The 22,329-nt window shown below is 40.2% G+C and overlaps 1 protein-coding gene across 4 annotated transcripts in view; it reads left to right on the top strand.

The window, feature by feature from the left end:
• Positions 1 to 22,329, top strand: part of MAST2 (microtubule associated serine/threonine kinase 2) — a 383,088-nt gene that overhangs the window by 176,691 nt on the left and 184,068 nt on the right. For all 4 annotated transcript variants that reach the window (XM_056844043.1, XM_056844042.1, XM_056844041.1 and 1 more), the window contains exons 2-3: positions 1,583 to 1,730; positions 4,779 to 4,921. In XM_056844043.1, coding sequence (XP_056700021.1) covers positions 1,589 to 1,730; positions 4,779 to 4,921 — 285 coding nt within the window. In that variant the 5' untranslated portion in view covers positions 1,583 to 1,588. The remainder of the gene's footprint in view (positions 1 to 1,582; positions 1,731 to 4,778; positions 4,922 to 22,329) is intronic.

The following is a 22,329-nucleotide window of genomic DNA, read 5'->3' as shown; positions in this document are numbered from 1 at the left end:
CTCTTTAACTGGAGATACCAGGGAATAAACCCTGGGAACTTGTACACGTAAAGCATTGTCACTGAGCTATGGCCCTTTTCCCTCTGGATTGTCAGCTGCTCTTGTGACAGTCACAAAGATGGATCTGGTGCAAGTTGTGAAGTATTAAATTAGTCAAGGTTGAGCTCTGGTTTTTTCAGTGTGTGTATTGCATTTGAGGTCATTTTAAATTTGTGTAAAATTAATTCCATAGAAACATGTTGGTGGCAAGCAGCTGATGGTGCTGGCAAGAGTTCGTAGCCAGAAATCCTATTCATGTATATGGATTTAAAAGATTCCATGGCACTTATCTACACTTGTAGGTATTTGCACTGGTGTCTGCTATACATGCTTCTTTATGTTGTGCTGCGTGCTGTGCATGTATGGTTGCTGTATTTATTTGAAATCAGTCTACTTTTTAGTGATATACAGTTGCAATGTTATAGTGCTTAACATCTATTTTGCTGAAATATGTTAAACATTTTTAAAATGTTGTTTAACTTCTGTTATTGTGACTGGACGTTTGTTGTGTGTTCTACATGTGGTGGAGTACTTGACATGAAGGGTGACTAACAGTTTGCATTATGTGGATTTATTTACTGTTTTAACAAATTAACTTAGTCAAGTTACGGCAAGAATGCATTCATTGTATGCTTACCTTTTACGTTAGCTTGCAAATTATTTGAAATGTGAATAACTTTTCCTGGTTGTCTTTAAAGCTTTTCTTCTGGATAGAGTTTCTATGTAGAGAGCATGGAATTCTTCTTGAGAAAGAAAACAGAAATCTCTTTAAATGCAAGAAATCGTTTTGCATGAACTCAGAGGTTTCCTGAAGATGGAAAGCCTCCTTGGATGTGTATTGGGTGGGGGCAGGGAGAGTAGGATTTAAATCTCTTATGTGTGTGTGTGTAAAGTGCCGTCAAGTCGCAGCCGACTTATGGCGACCCCTTTGGGGGTTTTCATGGCAAGAGACTAACAGAGGTGGTTTGCCAGTGCCTTCCTCTGCACAGCAACCCTGGTATTCCTTGGTGGTCTCCCATCCAAATACTAACTAGGGCTGACCCTGCTTAGCTTCTGAGATCTGACGAGATCAGGCTAGCCTGGGCCATCCAGGTCAGGGCAAATCTCTTATACACTTAAGAAAAACACTTGAGGCCACAATCTGGCCACAATTCAAGTAGCAGTAAGAACTTTTCCTCAAGATTGTAGTCCTAAGAATATTTTGTTTGAATTAAGCCCCATTGAATAGCCCTCAGTAGGATTCTGAATATATCTGGTTAGGATTGCTCTCTAACAAGTGACATCCTAAGCAGGTCTGCTCAGAATCCTACTGAAGTCTACTCAGTGAGGCTGACCTCTAGGAGAGGGTTCTGAAGAGGGTTCTGTAAGTGTACTAACTAGGAACTATGCCACACTGAATTCAGCAGGACCTATTTCTGAGTAAACGTGTTTAAGGTTGAACTTTACATCTGAAGATGTGGAACCATTGGTGTAGTTTTCAGTTATTGTAATGAATGTTGGCAATGGTAATCTCACTCCTCCTTTCTTTTGGCTCTTCTTCCAGGATATTATGGCAGAACCAATCACTTTGCGATGCAGAAAACTCAGTAACCCTGACATTTTTTCATCAACTGGGAAAAGTAAACTTCATCGTCAACTGAGTCAAGATGACTGCAAGCTGCGACGGGGTAGTTTAACCAGTTCTTTGTCAGGTAATTTGTCCCATTCAACTTGTATCCAGTCTAGTGAAATTCATTGTGTGTGTGTGTGTGTGTAAAGCCGTCATGTTGCTTCTGAATTAAGGTGACCCTATGAATTAATTTTCCCAAAATGTCGTATTGTTAACAGTCTTGCTCAGGTCTTGCAAACTGAGGGCCGTGGATTCCTTTATTGACTCAGTCCATCTCATGTTGGATCTCCCTCCTGCTGCCTTCAACTTTTCTAAATATTATTGTCTTTTCCAGTGAGTCTTGTCTTCTCATAATGTGGCCAAAGTATAATAGCCTCAGTTTGGTCATTTTAGCTTCCAGGGAGAGTTCAGGCTTGATTTGATCTAGAACCCGCTTATTTTTCTTTTTGGCAGCCCATAGTATCTGTAAAACTCCTGCATCGTTTTTCTTCATATCTGCTTTCTTCACTGTCCAACTTTCACACCCATATGTAGTAATGGGGAATACTATAGTATGAATTATCTTGATTTTGCTCGCCAGTGACACATCCTTACGCATAAGGACCTTTTCTAGCTCCTTCATGGCTGCCCTTGTCAGTTTCAATCTTTGGATTTGTTGGTTGCAGACTCACTTTTGGTTGATGATCGAGGTAGTAAATCTTGAACAATTTCAGTTTTTCTTCATCGTCAACCTTAAAGTTGTGTAATTCATCAGTAGTCATTGTCTTGATGTTCAGCTGTAATCTTGTTTTTCTGCTCTAACTTTCATCAGTAGTTGTTTCAGGTCTTCACTATTTTCTGCCAGTAATGTGCTGAAGAGATAGGAAGATGAAATACATCTTTAACTGACACCTTTACCACATGGAAACCATTCTGTTTCTTCATTCTGTCCTACTAGTAGCCTCCTGTCCAGAGTACAGGTTGCACTTAAAAACGATCAGATGTTGAGGCACACTCATTTCTTTTAATACCAACCATAACTTTTCATGATCCAGACAGTCAAAAGCTTTGCTTTAATATGTGAAATAAAAGCTGATTCTGTTCTAAATTCTCTTATATGTTCCAGTAACCAATGTAAATTTGCAATATGCCTCTTCTTTTCCTGAGTCCAGCTTAAACATCTGGTATTTCTCATTCCGTATATGGTAACAGTCTTTGTTGTAAGATTTTGAGCATCACTTTACTCTTGTGAGAAATTAATGTGATGGTCTGATAGTTGCTGCAGTCTTTGACATCGCCTTCTTTAAGAATTGCAATATAGATTGAGCGTTTCCAGTCTGTGGGCCATTGTTTTGTTTTCCATATTTGTTGGCATATTCTTGTCAAGATTTTGATGGACTGAATTTCTGTGACTTGAAATAGCTCTATTGATATCCCATCTATTCCTGGTGCTTTGTTTCTCCCAATTGCTTCAAGGTGTGCATCCAAGATGGGGACTCATTGGGTAACCTTGAGTAAATTATTCTTTCTAGACCTAACCTATTTCATAGGGTTGTTGTGAGGGAACATGGATGAGGGGAAAGCTGGGTATTTTACCTTCATGCAAAGGTGGGATAACAATGAACAAGAGGTGAAATGATCACCTACACCATAAATTTGTAATGTTATGGGAACAAATGGAGTAGAGCGGCCGCCAAGAGCCACTTTGGGCCCCTGGACAGAGATTCTATCTGGCCTCCCTGTCCTAAACCAAATATCATAACCAAACAAATCACTTAGCTAGCTATGACCATGCATTTATAATGATAAAAGAATTTGCATGACCATCTATCTGTCCATTTGTGGCAGGCATAACTCATCAGAAAATAAAATTAGGAATTCCAGAATTGGCCACCGACTTCAGAATGATTGTGGGAGTTCCAGGGGCAAAAATGAAAGGAATGGGAATATCCCAGCCCAGGTTATCTCCAGGACCCCCCCCCCCCCGTGCTATTTGCAATGGAAGCTAAGCTAAATTCTAACTTCTGTTCCTCATTTATTACCACTAAGGCAGATTAACATTCTGTTATCATGAACGTAAAGGATGGAGGGGGAAAGCATCCTTTTACTGCTTTGATAGATTATAAGGAAATATTAACTCATATTTAGAAAGGTTTGCCACTATACTACTATTAAATATAGTCTAAGTTGTCAACCAGGATGGATGAAAAGTTGAGAGAAAAATTACAAGTGAGGGTAGAGAAATGGCAGATCATGAAAGGAAGAGTGCAAAATGGAGGAGAAAAGTGAGTTAGCGAAATTAAGGAAAAAATAATGAAACTTTTTATTTTGCCCTCACACGCTAACAGGATTGCCCATTTGCAAGATCTGGCTATGCAAACAAAACTGTGAACCTGGTTGGAACTAAAGGAAGATAACAAACTTATTTGGAGACTTCAACCTGGCAATGACTAGCTTGTCCTGGCTGGTTTTGCCTTGCTCCAGTGCGGCCTGGCTGATGGGTTTAGCAGAATCTGAGAAGCAAAGGTTTCCCTCAGCCTCCTAGTAAATGTTGCAGAAAGGCCCAGCCAGCAGAGTTTACTGAGCTCCGTCTAGTGGCTGCATTGGAGAACTGCATTAGAATTTTTTAAAAAGTAAATGCTCTGGTTCTTGTAGGTTATCCGGGCTGTGTGACCGTGGTCTTGGTATTTTCTTTCCTGACGTTTCGCCAGCAGCTGTGGCAGGCATCTTCAGAGGAGTAACACTGAAGGACACTCCTTCAGTGTTACTCCCCTGAAGATGCCTGCCACAGCTGCTGGCGAAACGTCAGGAAAGAAAATACCAAGACCACGGTCACACAGCCCGGATAACCTACAAGAACCAATGAACTCTGACCGTGAAAGCCTTTGACAATATTTTAAATGCTCTGGATTCAGGGATCCTCCAGCTGACTAGGGCCCCTGGAATTTTGTCCCCCCATTCCCCCCCCCCTTGCAGCGGCCTTCAGTTAGAGTGGGTTCATTTGGGACAGATAGGGGGTTCCTTCCTTAAAACTGATACTTAAATATTCGTTACTGTCTACGGCTGTTAAATATCTTCTTCAAAGTATTCATTATTCATATTACCCTTGTAGTTGAATTGACTAGTAACAAATTTTTTTTCTGCTTTGAAGGAAAGCAGTTGCTTCCTTTATCTACTAGTATGCACAGTGGAGTGGGGCAGTCATCATGGCAACCATCTGGGGAGTCTTCCAATTTGGTCCGCATGCGAAACCAGTCGTTGGGACAGTCTGCTCCTTCTCTAACAGCAGGTTTGGTAAGTTTCAATGTATTTCACAACTTTGTTACCCAAATCACTAGTACACGTGCAGCCCCGGTAGCTAGCAAAAGCGTTCTTCTGTTAACAAGGAGAAAATGCTTGTGTTACTGGGTATTAATTACCAATATACTGAGATCCTAACCCTGTGTATACTGGAGTCGAGATTGAGGAGGGACAGGGTGTTGGCATTGGAATGTGGGAGTGATGAAAAGTCCACCTGTTTGAGCTAATTTGAAAAGGTGTTTATGTATGCATTGTGGAGGGGAGTTTTCTTCTTCTGCATTAAAATTTAAAGTATCAAAGAGAAGTGTTCCTTTAGGGAGATTGAGAGTTTAGATAGGCAAGTATTGATGGCTGAGTAATTTGCATGATGGAGTAGGGGGAGAAATCTTCCTGTCCAGCCATTAAGATAAAGAGATAAGGGTTGGCTCATCGCTCATTGTCTTGATTATTTGGGTTGTTCATTATATCCAAATTATCAGGGAGGGTCCCTGAGGGAAAAGGCCCTTGGTTGATTCCCACCAGTTATGGCATATGTATGATTAATGGAGGAGCTGTCTTCACATACCTTGCACACAGTAAGTGTGACTCACTATCATTTTGATACCAGTTTGATCCAGACTCCATTTTTCATTGCTAGGCCCATGCTAAGATGTGCATGTATACCAGGATCAAAATGGAGGTCCCCTGTGAGGGGGAGTCCTAGTGCATCATTTATATAAAAGTAGTTTTGCTTAAATAATTGCTTCTAGATTTCACATGCTACTTTAATGTTTTGGATATTTTAATTTTTTTCAGATCTTCATTTACTTAGTGCTCATTCTATTGCCCTTAAACTCCTTTTAAAAATAGATCAAAAGTCCTCACACCCATAAGGTATTCCCACCCCCAAAGAGAGAGGGGAAATAGAGAGTTGTTAAGATTTCCAATGCTTTCCTAAGGAGCAATGCACAGAATTCTACTCAGCTATATTAAGTGGGGTTACTGCCAGGAAACAGTTCTTAGTATTGCATTGTAAGAATGATGTATTAAAGCTGAGCTCTTGAGAGAAACTTCTTCCAAGGCAAAAGGCAACACTAACTTGTAGCTCCTTTTCAACGCTTGAGTAGCCTGATGGTGGGGCTGAACAGGTGAAAGCCTTGATAGAAAGTTGGTTGGAAAGAAAGGCGGTTCAGGTGAAATTGTTTAAATGTGTGTTCTCAATCATACATTATACTGATCTGTAAATATCTGCTTTCTCAAACTGCAGGGTATACTGGAGAGGGATCCCTGGAGAAGGGGGTGCGATGTTCTATTAAAGAATAAAATCCTAAAGCAGATTAAGCCTTTATTTTACCCTCCCTTACAACTGATTGAATGCTTATTTCACCGGACCCTTACTAAGCCTCCTTGAATTTGTGGGATCCTTCCTTCTCACTGTCCCATCATCTCAGTCCCATTTGGGAGTTCTGGACTAGCTGCTGATTTAATTTTTTTTTTTTAAAAAAAACACCACTGTGTTTCCTCTTACAACACTGTACACATAATTTTAAATAAAGAAAAAAATTCTATAAAATGGGAATGGGCACAAAATTATATGGATCAAGGGGAAATGTTAATCGTGTGGGAAATAGAGGGAAGGAGGGTATGCAGACATAGGAACATACTGATTTATTCTTATAATGTTTCCTTTATGTGGGCTTCATGAGGGAATTGATAATATTTCTCTTGTAATTAGTGCCCCTACGTCACAGATCATTGCATGAATATAAGGATATTTGCATGGTTGCTGCTCAAGTGGGGGTAAGGGAATATCAGAAAGTTGAACAAGTTCAATGTTTCACTATTTTGTCATAATTATGCAACAAGTAGAATAGTACTTGCTTATATTTCTCTTTCCAGTTACGCCAGTAATTCTAGAATAATTTGCATAGGACTGTGGTACCTGTTTTTATAAGACTTTGCACTGTGTTATGCATCATGATAGTTGTAGGGGGAAATTTGAGAGGGATTAAGGCTAGAAAGCAGTGGGCAGGGATAGACTTTTCCCGGTCTGCAAATCTTACTGCTATTGTGAGGTAACTCCACCCACACAAGCTGGTTATTATGAGTAGAGTTACTGCAATTGAATAGCCAGACTCTGGAGATGAGTTGCGTTACAATTGATTTCTTTGTTTGAAACACAACTAAAAGTTATAGAAGAAGATGATTATAGGTGTAGGTTACAGGAAAAGCATGTGCGCACTGACTCCTTGCAAAAGTTTAGTTTATCACATGTGATCAAGTTTCCAAATAGTCCATTTGGGGTTTCAGATTTCCATGGCTGTCTTTGCAGAGAAGACTTGTTTTCAAATTCATATACATTATTTATTTAAAACATTTATTAGTTGCCTTTCTACCTTTGGGTACTCAAGGCGGCTTACAAGTTAAACAAAACAGTGACCATAAAAATACATAAAACTCACAATTTCGATAGAAAACTAAATTAATCAAATGATTTCTTAAATTAATCAGTGTCTGATAATTGCTGTAGATTCTTCAGCAACAAAGTATATTAGATTGATGCCACAGTAAATTGTATTACAGCGTGTCTTGGACCTAAGATGAATATTGCTGGTTGCTTTTTAGGCTTTTAAAGCTGTTCATGGTATATAATGGAAATTAATGTAGGTAGTATACATCAAATGATAGAATAATTCTGGTATCTTCTGAGGATAATTCTGGTATCCTCTGAGGTGGCAAAATCAGAACTGTTACCCCCCACCCAAAAAGATTCTTTGAGAATACATTTGTCTTGTGCAGGCCATTATAAATCTCAGAAATGTAGTGAAATGGATCAGCTTTGTAGTCTCCACAAGCATCTATGTACTTTATACTGTGGAGCCATCTACTGGGCGCAAGTGTTTATTATGTTAAATCTTGAATGGGAAATAAATAACACAAAGTTGCCCTAGGAAAACTGCTGAGAAGGTAAGCCTACATCTAGAACTAGACCTATGGTCTACTGCATAACCTACTATGGAAAATATGTATAGTTTATGCCATGGTGTAATGTGCGTTCTTGTTTCTGTTTTGCTTCTCACTTGAAGATTTTTTTCCTCATGAAGGCTTGTAACTCTCTTAAGGCCTCTTCTACGTTTCTTTCATTAGAATTGCAAGTATTTGCTTATTTGTGTTCCTGTTGGCATAGACACCTTGCTCTCAGGGGATGCGGAAATTGACTGTTTCACAATCCTGAAACACAGCTATTTCACAATTTCAAGACTTTCCTTCTGCCTTCCCTTATATGGATATTGCATCTAATAGTTGAAGGGAAGCTATAGCGCTGCCTTACACAAATACAATAATTTAGTCTGCCATCTTGGGAGGAGGGAGCCTATATGAGCAGGAAATATATGCAGTGAGGGCCAAAAGGAGAGTGAAATTAAGTATGATGTGTACATCTGTAGGCCCAGCCTAAAAGTGTGTGTGTGTTTTGGGTGTCTCAAATTGAAACTTGAGGTTAGCTGTGTTTTTGTGTCTGACTCTTTTGACACAGGGACAGGGCTCGTCTGTCCAGGACTGTGGCACCCTCCAGTGGTTCCCTCTTTCTCTAGCAGGGCCTTGGAAGAGCCTCAGCAATAGGGGGTGTTAATTTACAGCTGGTTCCCTCTCTTCTGACTGCTACTGCCTTCTCTCCTGTAGTCTGGTGAGCGGCCTGGCTCTTCCTCCTCAGCTCCTCCCTGGTTCACATCTTAAAGTTTTCCCTGGGGGAGGGACATCCCTGAGCTTTCCCAGTCTCTTGCCCTAGGGGCCAAGGGACTGACTGGGGCCAAGGGACTGACTGGGGCCAGCTCCAATGGAGCTTCCAGAGGGGAGCCCATCCATGTCGCCTTGCCTTCCCACCAATTTCCAAAAGGCCTAGCTTTCAGTCCATGCAGGCCTAAGGAAGCCAAAGCGACCTTCGCCTCCTTCCTCCACCCCTCCTGGAGGTGGGTCCTGGTCCAGGCTGACAGTGATTGTTGGGCCAGGCCCCCTGCCCAGGTGCTGCCAGTGCTACTGACTCCCGGGAGCACTTCCAGGTTCCAGGGGCCCGTTCTGCCTTCCTAGCTGTCTTCTGGGGAGTTGGCTGCTCTCTGAACTGGGTGGCTTCCGGTGGGTTGGGTAGCTGCTGTGCTGGGCTTGCTCTCACTGTTGCTGCTGCCAGCGCCATGAGTGTGTTGTTAAGTACAAGCTTCTGGACATCTTTTCCCTTCACCCTGTTACTTCTAAGAATCATCATCTAGTAACTGTAGGGAATTCATATTCTGTTCAATTGGTGCTTTATGACGTGATGTTTCCTAACAATCAGAGGGATACCAACACAGCTTGTCCAAATTAATAGGGGGAATTGTTTATGTTTTGCGATACCTCTTACATCGTGTTATAATAGAGATTTCCTGTGCTCCCATCCATGTCTTGGCAAGAACTTCTTATTGGGAGGCCTTATGGCCAAGCTGGCATTGCTGGATATAAGGATGAATAAGGTTTATTGAGCCTTATGTTTAAAACATTTCCTTCCCAAGTAGATGGATTCCTTCTGCTTTGGAAATGATGCCATGAGAATTGCGGATGCTTGGTGTAGACTGCAATCCTAAGAACAGTTTCCTGGGAGTAATCCCCATTGAGTAAAATGGGTCTAGATTCTGAGTAGACCTACTTAGGAGTGCTCCTTACAAGATATTTAAAATAGCATTCCACCACATGTAAAATATTTTTGACAAGTATACAAAGGTTTATTTTAATATACTTAGCTTAAATTTAACTTTTTGATGTGAAACCTCTCCTGTCGTCTACAGAGATCTCCTGTGGATACTTGGAAAGCTGTCTGATAGATTGTAAGGATATATTATATGGCCTTCCTTTTTCCTATCACATGTAGAGCATGGGCTCATGCAGGGAAAAAGTTGGTAGATGAATGGTAGATTTTGTTGCCTTGATTTACACTGCAGGGCTAGCGCTGATATAGCTCTTCTATTCACTTTACTGTGGTTAAGAAAGTGGGTTCTGCAATCGCATGTGCCTTCCTCATAGCCATTCTGCTCTCATGTCATGTGCAACGTCTCCTTACTCTCAGCCTTAGGTATGGTTATGGGTTGTCATATAACCATGGTTGCCAATCCTGATTCAGATGTTTTCTTAGGTTTAAGACATGGTTAAGACATTAGCAGTCAGCAGGATAAGATTGCAGGGGGAAATTTCACATAGGTCTGGAGAAGCAAGCCTGCTGCAGCTACTTTAATGAGTTAGGGCTGTTAATATTTGCAAGTGTTCTGGGATATGTTGGGAACAGAAAAGAGCTGGTCTTGTTAAAAGATTTCTACTGAGTATATATTCTAGAATATAATGCCCCTATGTTTTAAAGAACTGAGGAATGAAATTTTATTCCTATGCTGAGAGATTTAAGGTTGCTGATGCAAGAAAAAGGCTGTCATGGGAGAAGAACCTATTTCTATATTACGCATAAGCCTTGCATGGCAAAGGTCAAGAAGTAATGTTTAGCTGATTCTCAGTGCAAGTTTCCATTTAATTTGTAGAAACCAATAATCTTAACTAGAATATTAAACCTTTATCACTTGATAGTCACTCCTCCACAAACACCACCAAATTTTTAATTTGTTGTCTTTAATTTTAATTTATGTGATTTATAGTCCACCTTTCTCAGACTGAAGGCGCATTATACAGTATAAGTCAATACAATCAACAGGATGGGACATCCAGTAAGCAGTGTAATAATATTAGTATTGCAGAAATCTGAAACAAAGCATAAGTATTAACATCACATGTTAAATGACACAGAAATTACATAGTAGGATAGTACATACTACAGCAGATAGTATGGACTATACACAGTGGTATAGTCCAAGTCCCTTTCCCTTCTTCAAAGCATTTTTCTGAACCATTCCGTTTTTTTCCCCTTTGCCTTCTAGTCATAGCTGACTTATGGCGACCCCACAGAGTCTTCAAGGCAAGAGACGTTTGGAGGTGGCTTGCCATTGCCTGCCTCTGCGTCATGACCCTGGTATTCCTTGGAAGTCTCCCATCCAGATACTAGCCGGGGTCAGGGCTGAGAGTGTGTGACTGGCCTAAGGTCACCCACCAAGCTTCCATGGTGCAAGTGGGTGTTTGAACCTGGGTTTCCCAGGTCTTAGTCTGACATCTTAACCACTACGCCACGCTGGCTTTCTATTTCGTTATAGTATAGCCCTATTACATGTGTAAGAATACCCTACTGAAGAATTCAGTTTGCATACAGAATGCCAGGAGAGTGGGAGTCCTCCTGATCTCATCAGGCAGGCCATTCCATAAGGTGTGTGTGTGTGGGGGGGGTCACAACAGAGAGTGCATTTGTCTGGACCCATTTGCAGGGTGGCATCTGCAGAAGACTCTGCTCAGATGAGCAAAGCTCTGTCATAGGGGAGCATAGGGGCAGCAATCAAATTAATTAGATGATCAAAATTAGAGATAGTAGCCAAAGAAGTGAAATTAAAATACAGTAAATTACCATACTTCCAGTAATGCTTAAGCTGATTATCATAACTCAGTTGTAATTTACCGTGAAGCTCTCAGCGGCTAATCTGAAAACAGGGTAAGACAGCAGGAGGTGATACAATAACAATTTGAGCCAGTCTTCTAAAACATTTGTAGAAATTTTATATGCTTTTAACTCACAACTGAACCTTTGACAAAAATACTGCTGAGACAGATTGGCTGCTTTTTCATCAGCATTCACAGTTCTTTGAAGTGTAGTGGTTATGGAAGTGTAAGTACAAAGATGAAAATAATTACTCCTTTTAGAAGGAACATGTTAGAATGAGTATAGTTTAACAGATGATCCTGCACACAGTTATTTGTATGATGATAATTATAGGGAAGATAATTATGTACAGTGGCACATTATACCCAGAGTGTGGCACTAGCTGATAGCTTCAGTGGCTCTGAGACGAATAACAATTAATGTTAGGCATCCCCCTCTACACAAATGCAAAATACTTACATAGTGAGTTGATTATTAAACATTTAGGTTTAGTAAAGGAGTTTGTTGGTACACAAACCATTTCATAGAGTTCCCAGCATTGGTCTACTTTATTGCTGAACTGTTAAAATCTTTCACAAACAGTGCAGTTACCGGTTCTAATAGGCTTCTTCAATTTCTGGAGATACTCAGCAGCTGATGACAAATTTCCATATTGAACATAGACGCTGAATACTTTCCGTATATTTTGAAGCATGTCAGCTTAGGACTGCACAGCCAAATGTAAATGCATGGAACTTGCCTTATGATAATTGGTAGTCATCCACTGTCAGCTGGAGTGATTGCAGTTCTCATTATCCTCCGATGCTGTGTGTTGGTTTTGTGTGTGTGTTTTGTCCAAGAGCTTGTTGAATTGATTTGGCACAGGCTTGATTTCCCCCTCCCCCCGACAGCAGCCCTATTGTAAGTGTAAAGTGAGAACCTACTGGAGAGTGCTAGGCAAGCAAAATTCTTATTATTATTCTTGAGAAAGTATTTTATAAAGGACTTCTTAAAATGTAAGGTCATTGGGTTGAAATCTGTGTGCTCATAGCCTGAATATTTTCTGGACTTGAGTCTAGCCTGCTGTTTATATTTTATACATTTTAAATTTTATCCCTTTGATGTCCTGTTGAACTGCATTAAAAGTATACTTCAGTTCTGTGAAATTCTGGCTGGCTGTATTGGTTTTAAGATCATTGTAATGTGGAACAAAACAGGGATTCAGAAGTACTAAGGATAGGTGACTTTATGATCCCTGGAGGAGGAGGATGATGATAATAATAATAGCTTCCTTACAGTTTGTGCATTTCTGGTTCAGGTTAACTTCATCTGGGCATCTAAGCAGGATTGGCCCTAATTAGTATTTAGATGGAAGACCAGCCAGGAATCCAGGCTTGCTACACAGAGACAGGCAGTGGCAAACCATATCTGTTTGTCTCTTTCCATGAAAACCTTATGGGGTTGCCATAAGTTGGCTGTGAGTTGACAGCAGTTTCCATCACCCCAGTTTGATCCTTATGCATTTCTAGTCAGAAATAAATTCCTTTTACTTCAGTGGTGTGGCAAGTGAGTTCAGAATTAGAGTGTTAAGGAAATTATATTTCTGTCTCTTAAAGGTACATGTACTGTGAGATAAACTGACCGTGGATAGCTGTATCGTTCTAATTCTGGGTCTTAAAAACTATTTTGATCTTTGTAGCCTTGAACATATAATTAGGAGGATGTTACTGCTTCTAAAACGTCAAAGGGGCCAGAACCTTTAAAAGCTATAGCCTCCTTGGAGTGGTGGTGGTGGAGAATTAGGTTGTGAGGTGTGCATCCCTTGACCCTTCGCCAGGATAGGCTGTTAGGGACTGAGAATGTGCCACTACCCCCCTCTCTCAGTGTTATTGGGGGGGTAAATTGATATTCAGTAGATTTCAACATTCCATGGCTCCTGAGTGGCAATGCTCAGTCCTCTTTTTTTATTTGAAAATATTTTCTGGATACCCAGGAATCTCTTGAGTATGCTAGAAAACATAGGTTATTTGGTATTTTCACTTGGCTTGGACCCATTATTTTATTTTTATTTTTTTGAAAAGCATGCTTTATCTTAGTCAATCTTGAATGACTATGAGGTAATTCTATATGAGTAATTTAAATCAGAAATTGAAATCCTGATATCTTCAAGGGTCACCCAGTGAGCCTTGTGGTGTAGACTTTTCCAGAGATTCAAGATTTTGTTCACTTTTGAGATTCCTAAGCATGTGGCTAATTTAATGTAAGACTTACATTTTGTACCTTAAACAATTTCATACAAACACCTATGCATATACATAATGAAGCAGTCTAGTTGTTTAACTTTAATTTTTACTTTAATGATAACAGCTCATGCAGCCAATTCAGCTCTGAACAGTTGTCACACTAAGATTAAAAGAAAAAGGGAAGTATATTTATACATATATAATAAATGATCAAAACATAATAATTTGTAATCTTAATCATCTGGGGGAAAAACTTGGCAACCAGAGCAATATTAAAATCCACCCCCGCTGAAAGAAACTTCAGATAATCCAGTAGTAGAAAAGAGCAAGAGTCCAGTAGCACATTAAAGACTAACAAAAATATTTTCTGGCAGGGTTTGAGCTTTCGTGAGCCACAGCTCACTTCTTCAGATCAGTCCAGTTCACTCCTAGAGTCCTGAATAAAAGGTTTTAATTCATCTATCTCTTGCCACATTAACCAGGCCAGAAATGATCAGAGAATGTTGAAGGGTGTCTGTTTGACCAGAACCACATTGACACACTCGCTCGGGGTATGGCACTTTATTTAAACAACCCAATAGCTCCCCTAACGGAATGGAATTCAATTTAGCCAACATAAATAGTTGTCTATAACGTGGCACTATCAGTAAGTCAAAGTATGTTGGAAGAGATTCTGGTAGCATTAAACCTAGGTATAAAGGTGAACATACTCTATGTGCTCTTGTCATAGTGCTTCTAAAATCCAGTTTTTACAAGCAGCTCAGGATTAAAGAAAGAGCTGCTGATAGCCCACGGTCTTTTAAATCATGAAGAGACATTCCTAAAATCTGACTGTGACTTTCAACCAATTTTCTCCATGAGCTCTGATAAGAATAGGTTTGCAGTAGATGTAAATATCTGTGGAGAATAAAATCTTAACTCAGAACCTAAAAACTTTGGCTCCAATCCGAGCTTCAAGGGATCTAAGGCCCAGGTCTGCCTGCAGAGAATGCAGTGCAGTTAGGAGCACCAGTAATTTTATGAATAAGATAGTTCAATTTGGAATCAATCAATTCTTCACAGACTTCAACCCACGAGAGGGGATTTAACCTAATCTGTGATTTTTTTAATTAATTGATGCAAGTCACTTCAAATGTTGTGAAGTGCTGCACTGTGGATGCTATAGGATTGTAGGAGGTTTTTTTAGAAGTCTTTGTTCAAATTAGATAAGGAAAAGACAACAGCGATCCCCTTGCAATTCATTCTATTCTATTCTATTCTATTCTATTCTATTCTATTCTATTCTATTCTATTCTATTCTATTCTATTCTATTCTATTCTATTCTATTCTTCTATAAGTTGATTTAGGTATATTGATTGATTAGGTATAAGTTGATTTAGGTATATTGTTTCATTTGAAAAGTATCAGTAAATACTTGTATAATTGATTTGAAAAACTTTATGGAATGACCAACCTAGATGAAATGTGCATAGGACCCAAGGTCTGACTCAAGTTCTAAAAAGTCTCACCCTTTGATTGGAAGGAAATTTGCACTGGAGACAGCAAGAAACTGGTTAAAGGCCAATTTAACAGGAATGGGAGGGAGCCGGGAAAACTTTCAGATTGCTCCATAGAAAATCAGTTTATTTATGCTTCCTCTCCAGAGGTCTGCTGGAGTTTTAAACTGAGAGTAACTATGATGATGGTACCTCCCTGGTACCACTCAGCCAGTTAGCTTTCCTAGGGCTCAGCAGCCTCAGCTGTTGTTTCACAACAATCAATCCACAGATTTTCTGGCTAGTGCTCTAAAATTTTAGTGATTGTGGGTGACAGCAGCTCTGAGATCCTTCCCTTTGAAAGAAGGGGAACCCCTTTTCGTCTTCCTCCTGTGAAGTAGAGAGTCATTGCCACATTCATAAAAAATGTGAGAGTATTCATATTACCAAATGGACATGAGAAAGATTTGACTTCTGGCCTTACAAGGGACCAGCAGACTTTGGAACTCTCAGGGGTCCTTGGAGCCCAGGTACCGAAGCACTGTGCGAATTATTGAGTTGAGGATTGGCTGTGTTGTTTTGTTAAAACCTCTTATAAAATATGAAGCACCTTGAGGTTAACCTTTTAGACTTGTTATTTGGGATAATAGTTTTTGGGACAATGAAATATTTGCATAGGAATGCTTGACACATTAATAACTTCCTAATAATTTCCTATATCCAGGGAGGTATTGGCTTTACTTTATTAAGCATGTACTGACCATGGAGATAGTGGGCTTTTCCCCCCAGAAACCTTTGCACCTGTGGTGAGCTTAGGTTCCCCTTCTGAACAGGTGGTCACCACTGTTGATTCTGACAGTATTGAACATGGGTGGAGAGAGGGAAGGGGAAATCAGCCACTTCTTCCCACAAAAGTGGTCAGCATTATCAAAGATAAATGTATATTAGCCGCCTGTAGCAGCTGGAGAGTTGAATGTGGGGATCTATCTGGCCTGTAGCAGCTTTCTGAGAGAAAGGATGCCCATGAACAGAAACCTGATTTGGCTCTGTACTTGCAGAATTATGGTGATTAGTCTCTGCCCCTGCATGCAGGAAGGTATATGCAGTGATTTGTGCTGTCATTGGGCTAGCTTGGGCTTGCAATATTATTTTATAAAATGGCAGTGTGTCTGATTGTGCACTAGTGTGTGTTAATGTTTGGATAAGCTATGAAAATGGTATGAGAATTAAAAAAACCCTAAAATAATTAAAATGCCGAGTAATCCTTTTGCAATGCTTGCATAATTTATATTGGTCAGTGGATGCAGAATGTATTAATATTATTCTCAGTATGAGGGATGTGTGACAGTTTGTAATGAGCTGGAGGCCCCAGTTAATTTGCATAAGTTATTAACGTAATTGGGAAAGTTACAGCATGCTGGGATTTGTCACAAATCCTCCTTTGCCAGCTGAATCGTCAAGACAGCTGGAGTGATTGAGTCCTTGTACTACTTGCTGCACTCTGCTGAAAGACCAAAAATCATGATCCTGACTCCTAAAATTGTAAGATTTAACAAAAATTGTCAAAGCATTTTTATTTGCAAAACACTTCTTAAATTCTTAAAATAACAGTATTCAGTGTGCTGGCTTTTAAAGTTTGCAATTCAATTTTAAATGTACTGAAAAAGTGAGTGGGCAAACACCTGCTGTACTGTGTGGTGTTAGTGTGTTCATTTGCTGCCTTTTTAAAAGTGGGGAAGATTTTATGTGCTGCAATGCACCTCTACAGAGAGACCCTTTTATTTTGCAGGTTATGTGCTTATTTCTGCAGTTGTGTTTAAGTGTCTTTAAGTGGAGACAACAAAGCTTTCTCAGCAAGAATGACACTTCTACAGAGGCATCTGTAGACAGGCTTGTAACGCTATTGTCACAAGAAGGTCAGAAGAACATGGATCTCTAACTTGTTCACTTGACCAATGAGCCTCCAGCGTCCTGCTTGATGGGTCTTGATGACCCATTTGGGAGTTACTGCTTTTTTATCTTGAGCTGGTAGTCAACTCTTACATTTTAAGCCAGTTCCTTAAAGAATGTGTGTGTGTTAAGTGATGTCAAGTGCTTCCGACTCATGGCGATACTATGAATCAATGTCCTCAAAAACGTCCTTAAAGAATAGTGCCTGACAACTCTGTTAATGTTTTATTGTGTCTTTACATTCTCACCTCCCCATTGCCAGGCTTAATGTTACACCTGCATTTCTATTTCTGGTGGAGGAAAAGAGAGGTGAATAATAGGCAACATCCACTATGTGCCTACCTTTTCCCATGTGTTTTCTTGTTTTCAGAATTGTACAGAAACAGGAGGAGGGGTAGAGGCAGTGGGCTTTGCAGGAAATGTGGGTTGATAAAACAGGTTCAGTATAGTCTGCCTATCCTTTCACCTCATTAAACTGACCTCCATCACTTTCATTCAGCAGCTTCCCTAATTCAACGTGGCTCAGATACTGTCATGGTTTGCACATCAGACAAGCAAGGTGTGGCTTTGATGGAGATGTGCCTGCCATTCCTGCTTCCTCAGCGTAGCCTGCAAGCGTATTGCTGATTGCAGATACAGATTTTGTGACCGCAGTAGTAGGTATCAAGGGATGTGCTTTGGGTTCAGTTCAAGGTACTGGTTATCTCCTCCCAAGGCCCTTCATGGCCTTGGACTCTGCTGTACTGTGTCTCCTGCTATGCTCTACTGTGACTGCTTCACTCATCTAACCAAAGCCTTTTGAACATACCATTTTTCAAATGGGTAAGAGTAACAGCTGCCAATACACATGCATTTTCTGTTGTGGCTCCCACCTTGTGGAATGGTGTGTCTGAGAATGTGAGAAAGGCAGTCACACTTCTATCTTACTGCAGAATGTGTAAAATTGAATTGTTCAAGAGGGCATATTTGTAAAGGGAGAGGTTTGTAGTCTTTTGGGAATGTTATTGTTTTATCTTGCTCTTATTGCATTGCTGCATATGCTGTCTGAGTGCATCATTTTTGTATTTTTAGAATGAGTGCATCATTTTTATATTTTGTAAACTGCCTTGAGTGTCAGCGAGAAATGTGGGCTATAAATAAATCTGTGAACGTTGCAGAAGAGAAAAAGTAATGTCATTTTGTTATAAGTCAGGGTAGGCAACTTTTCTAGCCAAAGTGCCAAAGAAATGTGACATCTACCTGTGAAGATGTTGGTATGCCAGGAAAGAAAATGGGAGGGAGGGGAAAATGAAGTTTGTACTTAGCCTGAGATGCTTGAAGCTAGCCAAGCCTCAGTGCTGCTGCCAACATCTTAGGGATTCACCTTGGGCTCAGCTGGTGGTTGTGCAGGGCTGAGAGATGACACCAGGAACAAAGGGGATACCCAGGCCAGCGTATCTCCATATGAATGTTCCCACATATGTAGAACCTGAACCTGCATTCTAAGCGATCTTTAATTATTTTGTATACACAGCTCCAGGTCAAATTTGATATCCGTCTTGAGGAGGATGAAGAGGGAGAGACAGATGCTTAAACAGAGAGTAACTTTATTGTCCTAACCAAGATTATTATGTAGAATTCTCTAATATATATAAAGAACAGTGTTGTGTCCTTTTTTGTGACTTCAGATAGACAAGTGACCTAGTCACAATCTAATTTATTTCACGTCATATACATTTCAGTTGAAAAAAGCAGAGCACTTTGATTGCATATTAATGAATAATTGGCTTATACACCTGTGATTTATTGCTTTGCTTTTTGGTTCTAAAAACAATGAATTATTATTCTACAAGCTGTAAAGCCATCATTATTTAATTAGGTTTTGGTTTGGGTGATGCTGGTTTCTAGGTCAACATGAAACAAATGAGCATTTAAATTGGTGAGGAGCAGCTGTTCCAGAATCCTTTTTTTACATTTCCTAGCTTTAAGGGTAATTATGTCAAATTTTAAATTATGATAGCTTTGATAATCGAGCTTTACCTTGTACATATGCTAATTTACAGTATTTTGTCAAGTGAGACAGACTGCCCTATCATAATAGCAGAAATATCCATAAAGACATTGATCTGATTTTCTATACCATTTGAGTCCAAGAAAATAAATTAATCAGCGTTGGTGAAAGCAATGCTTTTAAAAGCAAGTTTTTGAAAAAAAGTTTTTTTTCCTTTTTAGTTCTTAAGCATACTCATGGAAGAGTAGCTTAAATATTAGTTTGTCATATACTGTTCATATTTTAATACACATTTTTGTTTATACTTACAGCTTGAAAGGGGTCATTGAGGATGTAGTAATTGATAGCCATGCAGTTTTACTAGTCATAGAGAAGGAAACTTGAGGAGTGCGTCCTGCAGGTTTCAGTCAGTACCTTCATACTATCTGTCATTTTTTAGATACAGCATGTGAAGAATCACATGAGGATTTCATTCACCTCCCAGGAAGCCTAGATTGTTCTTTTATAGAGAGTCTATTATTGTTTGTTATTGATTTGTAATTCTGTCAGTTGTCTCCATTTTAGGGAAAATGTTGCCTCTATTTTAAATAAAATGGGGTCAAGAGCTTTTTGTAGTCTCCTTCTCTCTACTGTTTGGAAGTGGGAGAAAATGCGGGGAGTTCCTCCGGGTATTTTATTACTCCTGTTTCTAAACAGGAGTGCCTGTTTGATTGTGCTTTATTATTGTTGTGTACACTCATGGTACTAAGTGCAGTCTGTGTTTATGCAATCCAATACATGCTTTTTGCTTATACTAGTAGACTCTGCTTGTGTAAGTTATTGAGTCTTTAAAACAAGAAGAGAAGATGCATTAGGTAGGGCAGGGGTCGGCAAACTCATTAGTCAAAAGAGCCAAATATCAACAGTACAACGATTGAGATTTCTTTTGAGAGCCAAATTTCTTAAACTTAAACTATATAGGTAGTTACACTGTTTATTAACTTAATAAACTTTAATTAAAGTTTTAAGTCTTAATTAAACTATAGGTACACTGAATAAAACTTGATATCATACTTAATAGTGACCTTATTTATTGATAAAAATTAAATTGTAAGTCCCTGCCATTTCTCCCTCCCCGTCCGGAGTCCTCGTCTGGAGGCCTGGTCTACCGCCATAAAAGCCTATTGGTAGACCTAGCCTCCGGCTGAGTCCCATTGGGAGGCCAGGTCTACCCATTGGCTTTCTTGGCAGTAGACCTGGCCTCCGGAGGCCCTTAGACGCCAGTTGGTAGACCTGGACTCTGAAGGGGGACTTTTTTCCCCTTCTCAGAGTCCAGGTCTACCGCCAAGAAAGCCAGTGGGTAGACATGGCCTCCCAATGGGACTCAGCCGGAGGCCAGGTCTACCAAAGGAAGCCCGCCCCGCCCAACAGCTGATAGGCGGGGGGGGGGGCAGGAACCGCTGAGCGGCCCGCCCAGCAATCGCGCTGCTAGAGGGGAGGGGAGGCTTTAGCCTCCCAACCATTGAGGGCAAGGGGAAGGGGGACCCGACCATTCTCCATGGCGGGGGGGGGAGAGAGAGACAGCACGCCCGCTCGCCCGCTCTCTCTCTCTTTCTCAGGCGCGCTGGCTCCGCAGCCCGGCTGCCAGCGTGAGTGGGCGCAAGAGCAGGGGCTCCGAACCAAGTTCGGAGAGCCACACTCAACGGGCCAAAGAGCCGTATGCGGCTCTGGAGCCGCAGTTTTGAGACCCCTGAGGTAGGGTAAATGCCCCTGTTTAATCATTTCTTCTACTTGGGGCCTGAGGCACAATAGAACTTGGTAGGAAAGGCCATACTCCTGAAGTTTCCCCTCAACTGCTGTTAACAAGGTTGAACGATCTCGCTCGGCAAAAATCAAGACACTAGACTTGTAGGATTGAAAAGAAGTTTTATCCAATAAGTTAATGTCAGTAACCACATACATGCCTCCAGAGAGATCACCCAAGCCTCTGATATGAGAAGGGCATTCAGAATGCATCAGGGAGCTCCAAAAGTATTTCATAAAAACTTAGATTGAACAGCTTCCAGTAGGCACCTTTCTTTATACATACAAAGCTGGGAGCTGTACAGGAACTGGGTAATGTTCTTGCCTTAAAAAACCTTGATTGCTGCAGGGATAAAGGAGGCCCCTTTTGTGAAGTGAAATCTTATAATGGCAGAGGTTGCTCTGTTGGTGGTCTCTACAGCATAAATATTTCTGGACATAGTCTAGAACTCTTCCCTGTGCATGTAAGCTTTCTCTGTTTTTGTTTTGTGTTTTTCTACGTATGCCTGCGTAAGGTTCATCACTGCACCTGATTATATAGGCATTTGATAACATCCAGGCTCTGGTTTTGCTTGTAGAGGATTAATATCCTTAAACTGGTATAAGAAGAGAGTGGCTGGTAAATAAACATTTATTTCTAGTGCTTTCTGAATTACATTGATTTTGGTCCATCCATGCTAAGCTTCCTCAGTAAACTGTTCGGAAATAGCATTATAAAAAGCACTTCAACTGTCTGGAAACTTTTGCTTCGGAAGAAACATGTGAACAATCTTAAAATGGAGAGCATGTATGGCAGTGCCATATAGAGGTCCTTCTAATTTCAAGAAGTGCCGTGAGTTATGCAGAGTTCTTCAGTCTAGGTGAGTGCAGAGCAAAGAAATTAAAAATAATATATATTTTGGCTAGATACATATAGAGGAGTTGGGTATTGTTTACAGCAGTAGATCTGGAAGGTGTATACATAGTTTAGATTTGGATTACCAACTTTATAGTTTTCTTCAATTAATCAGATTATTCAGTCTTTGGAGACAAGACAGTAACACTACAAACAAGATGCAGGAAAACAAAATTCTTAAGGCAGTAAAAAAAAATACCTCAGGGCACTGAGTACACAGATTCAATTATAATACCAAACCATGGCTTGGCAAAGAGGATATTCCTTCAGGTTCCTGCTTTGTCATTTACGTTTGTAAGTGTTTAACCTACAGATAGCATGTTAAAACAAGTGAAAACTGTATGAATTGTATGAATCATGTTAATACATGTCTGTTTCAAACTGAGTCTCTGTAGGTTTGACACTCTTCAAGGACTGTTTTCAAAATAACTATTGTGTGTCCTAAACTCTTGGATTAAAATAGCTATAGATGAACTGTTCCAGTTATCTGAATTAACTCTGTGGGTTAATTGTAATTCATGTTCTAAAGAAGGCATCACTGCAAGGAAATGGCTA

The sequence above is a fragment of the Euleptes europaea genome, chromosome 2, assembly GCF_029931775.1.
Source record: "Euleptes europaea isolate rEulEur1 chromosome 2, rEulEur1.hap1, whole genome shotgun sequence".
NCBI classification, from domain to species: Eukaryota; Metazoa; Chordata; class Lepidosauria; order Squamata; family Sphaerodactylidae; genus Euleptes; species Euleptes europaea.
Note: the sequence above shows the minus strand (reverse complement) of the source record. Positions and strands in the feature narration are given on the sequence as shown.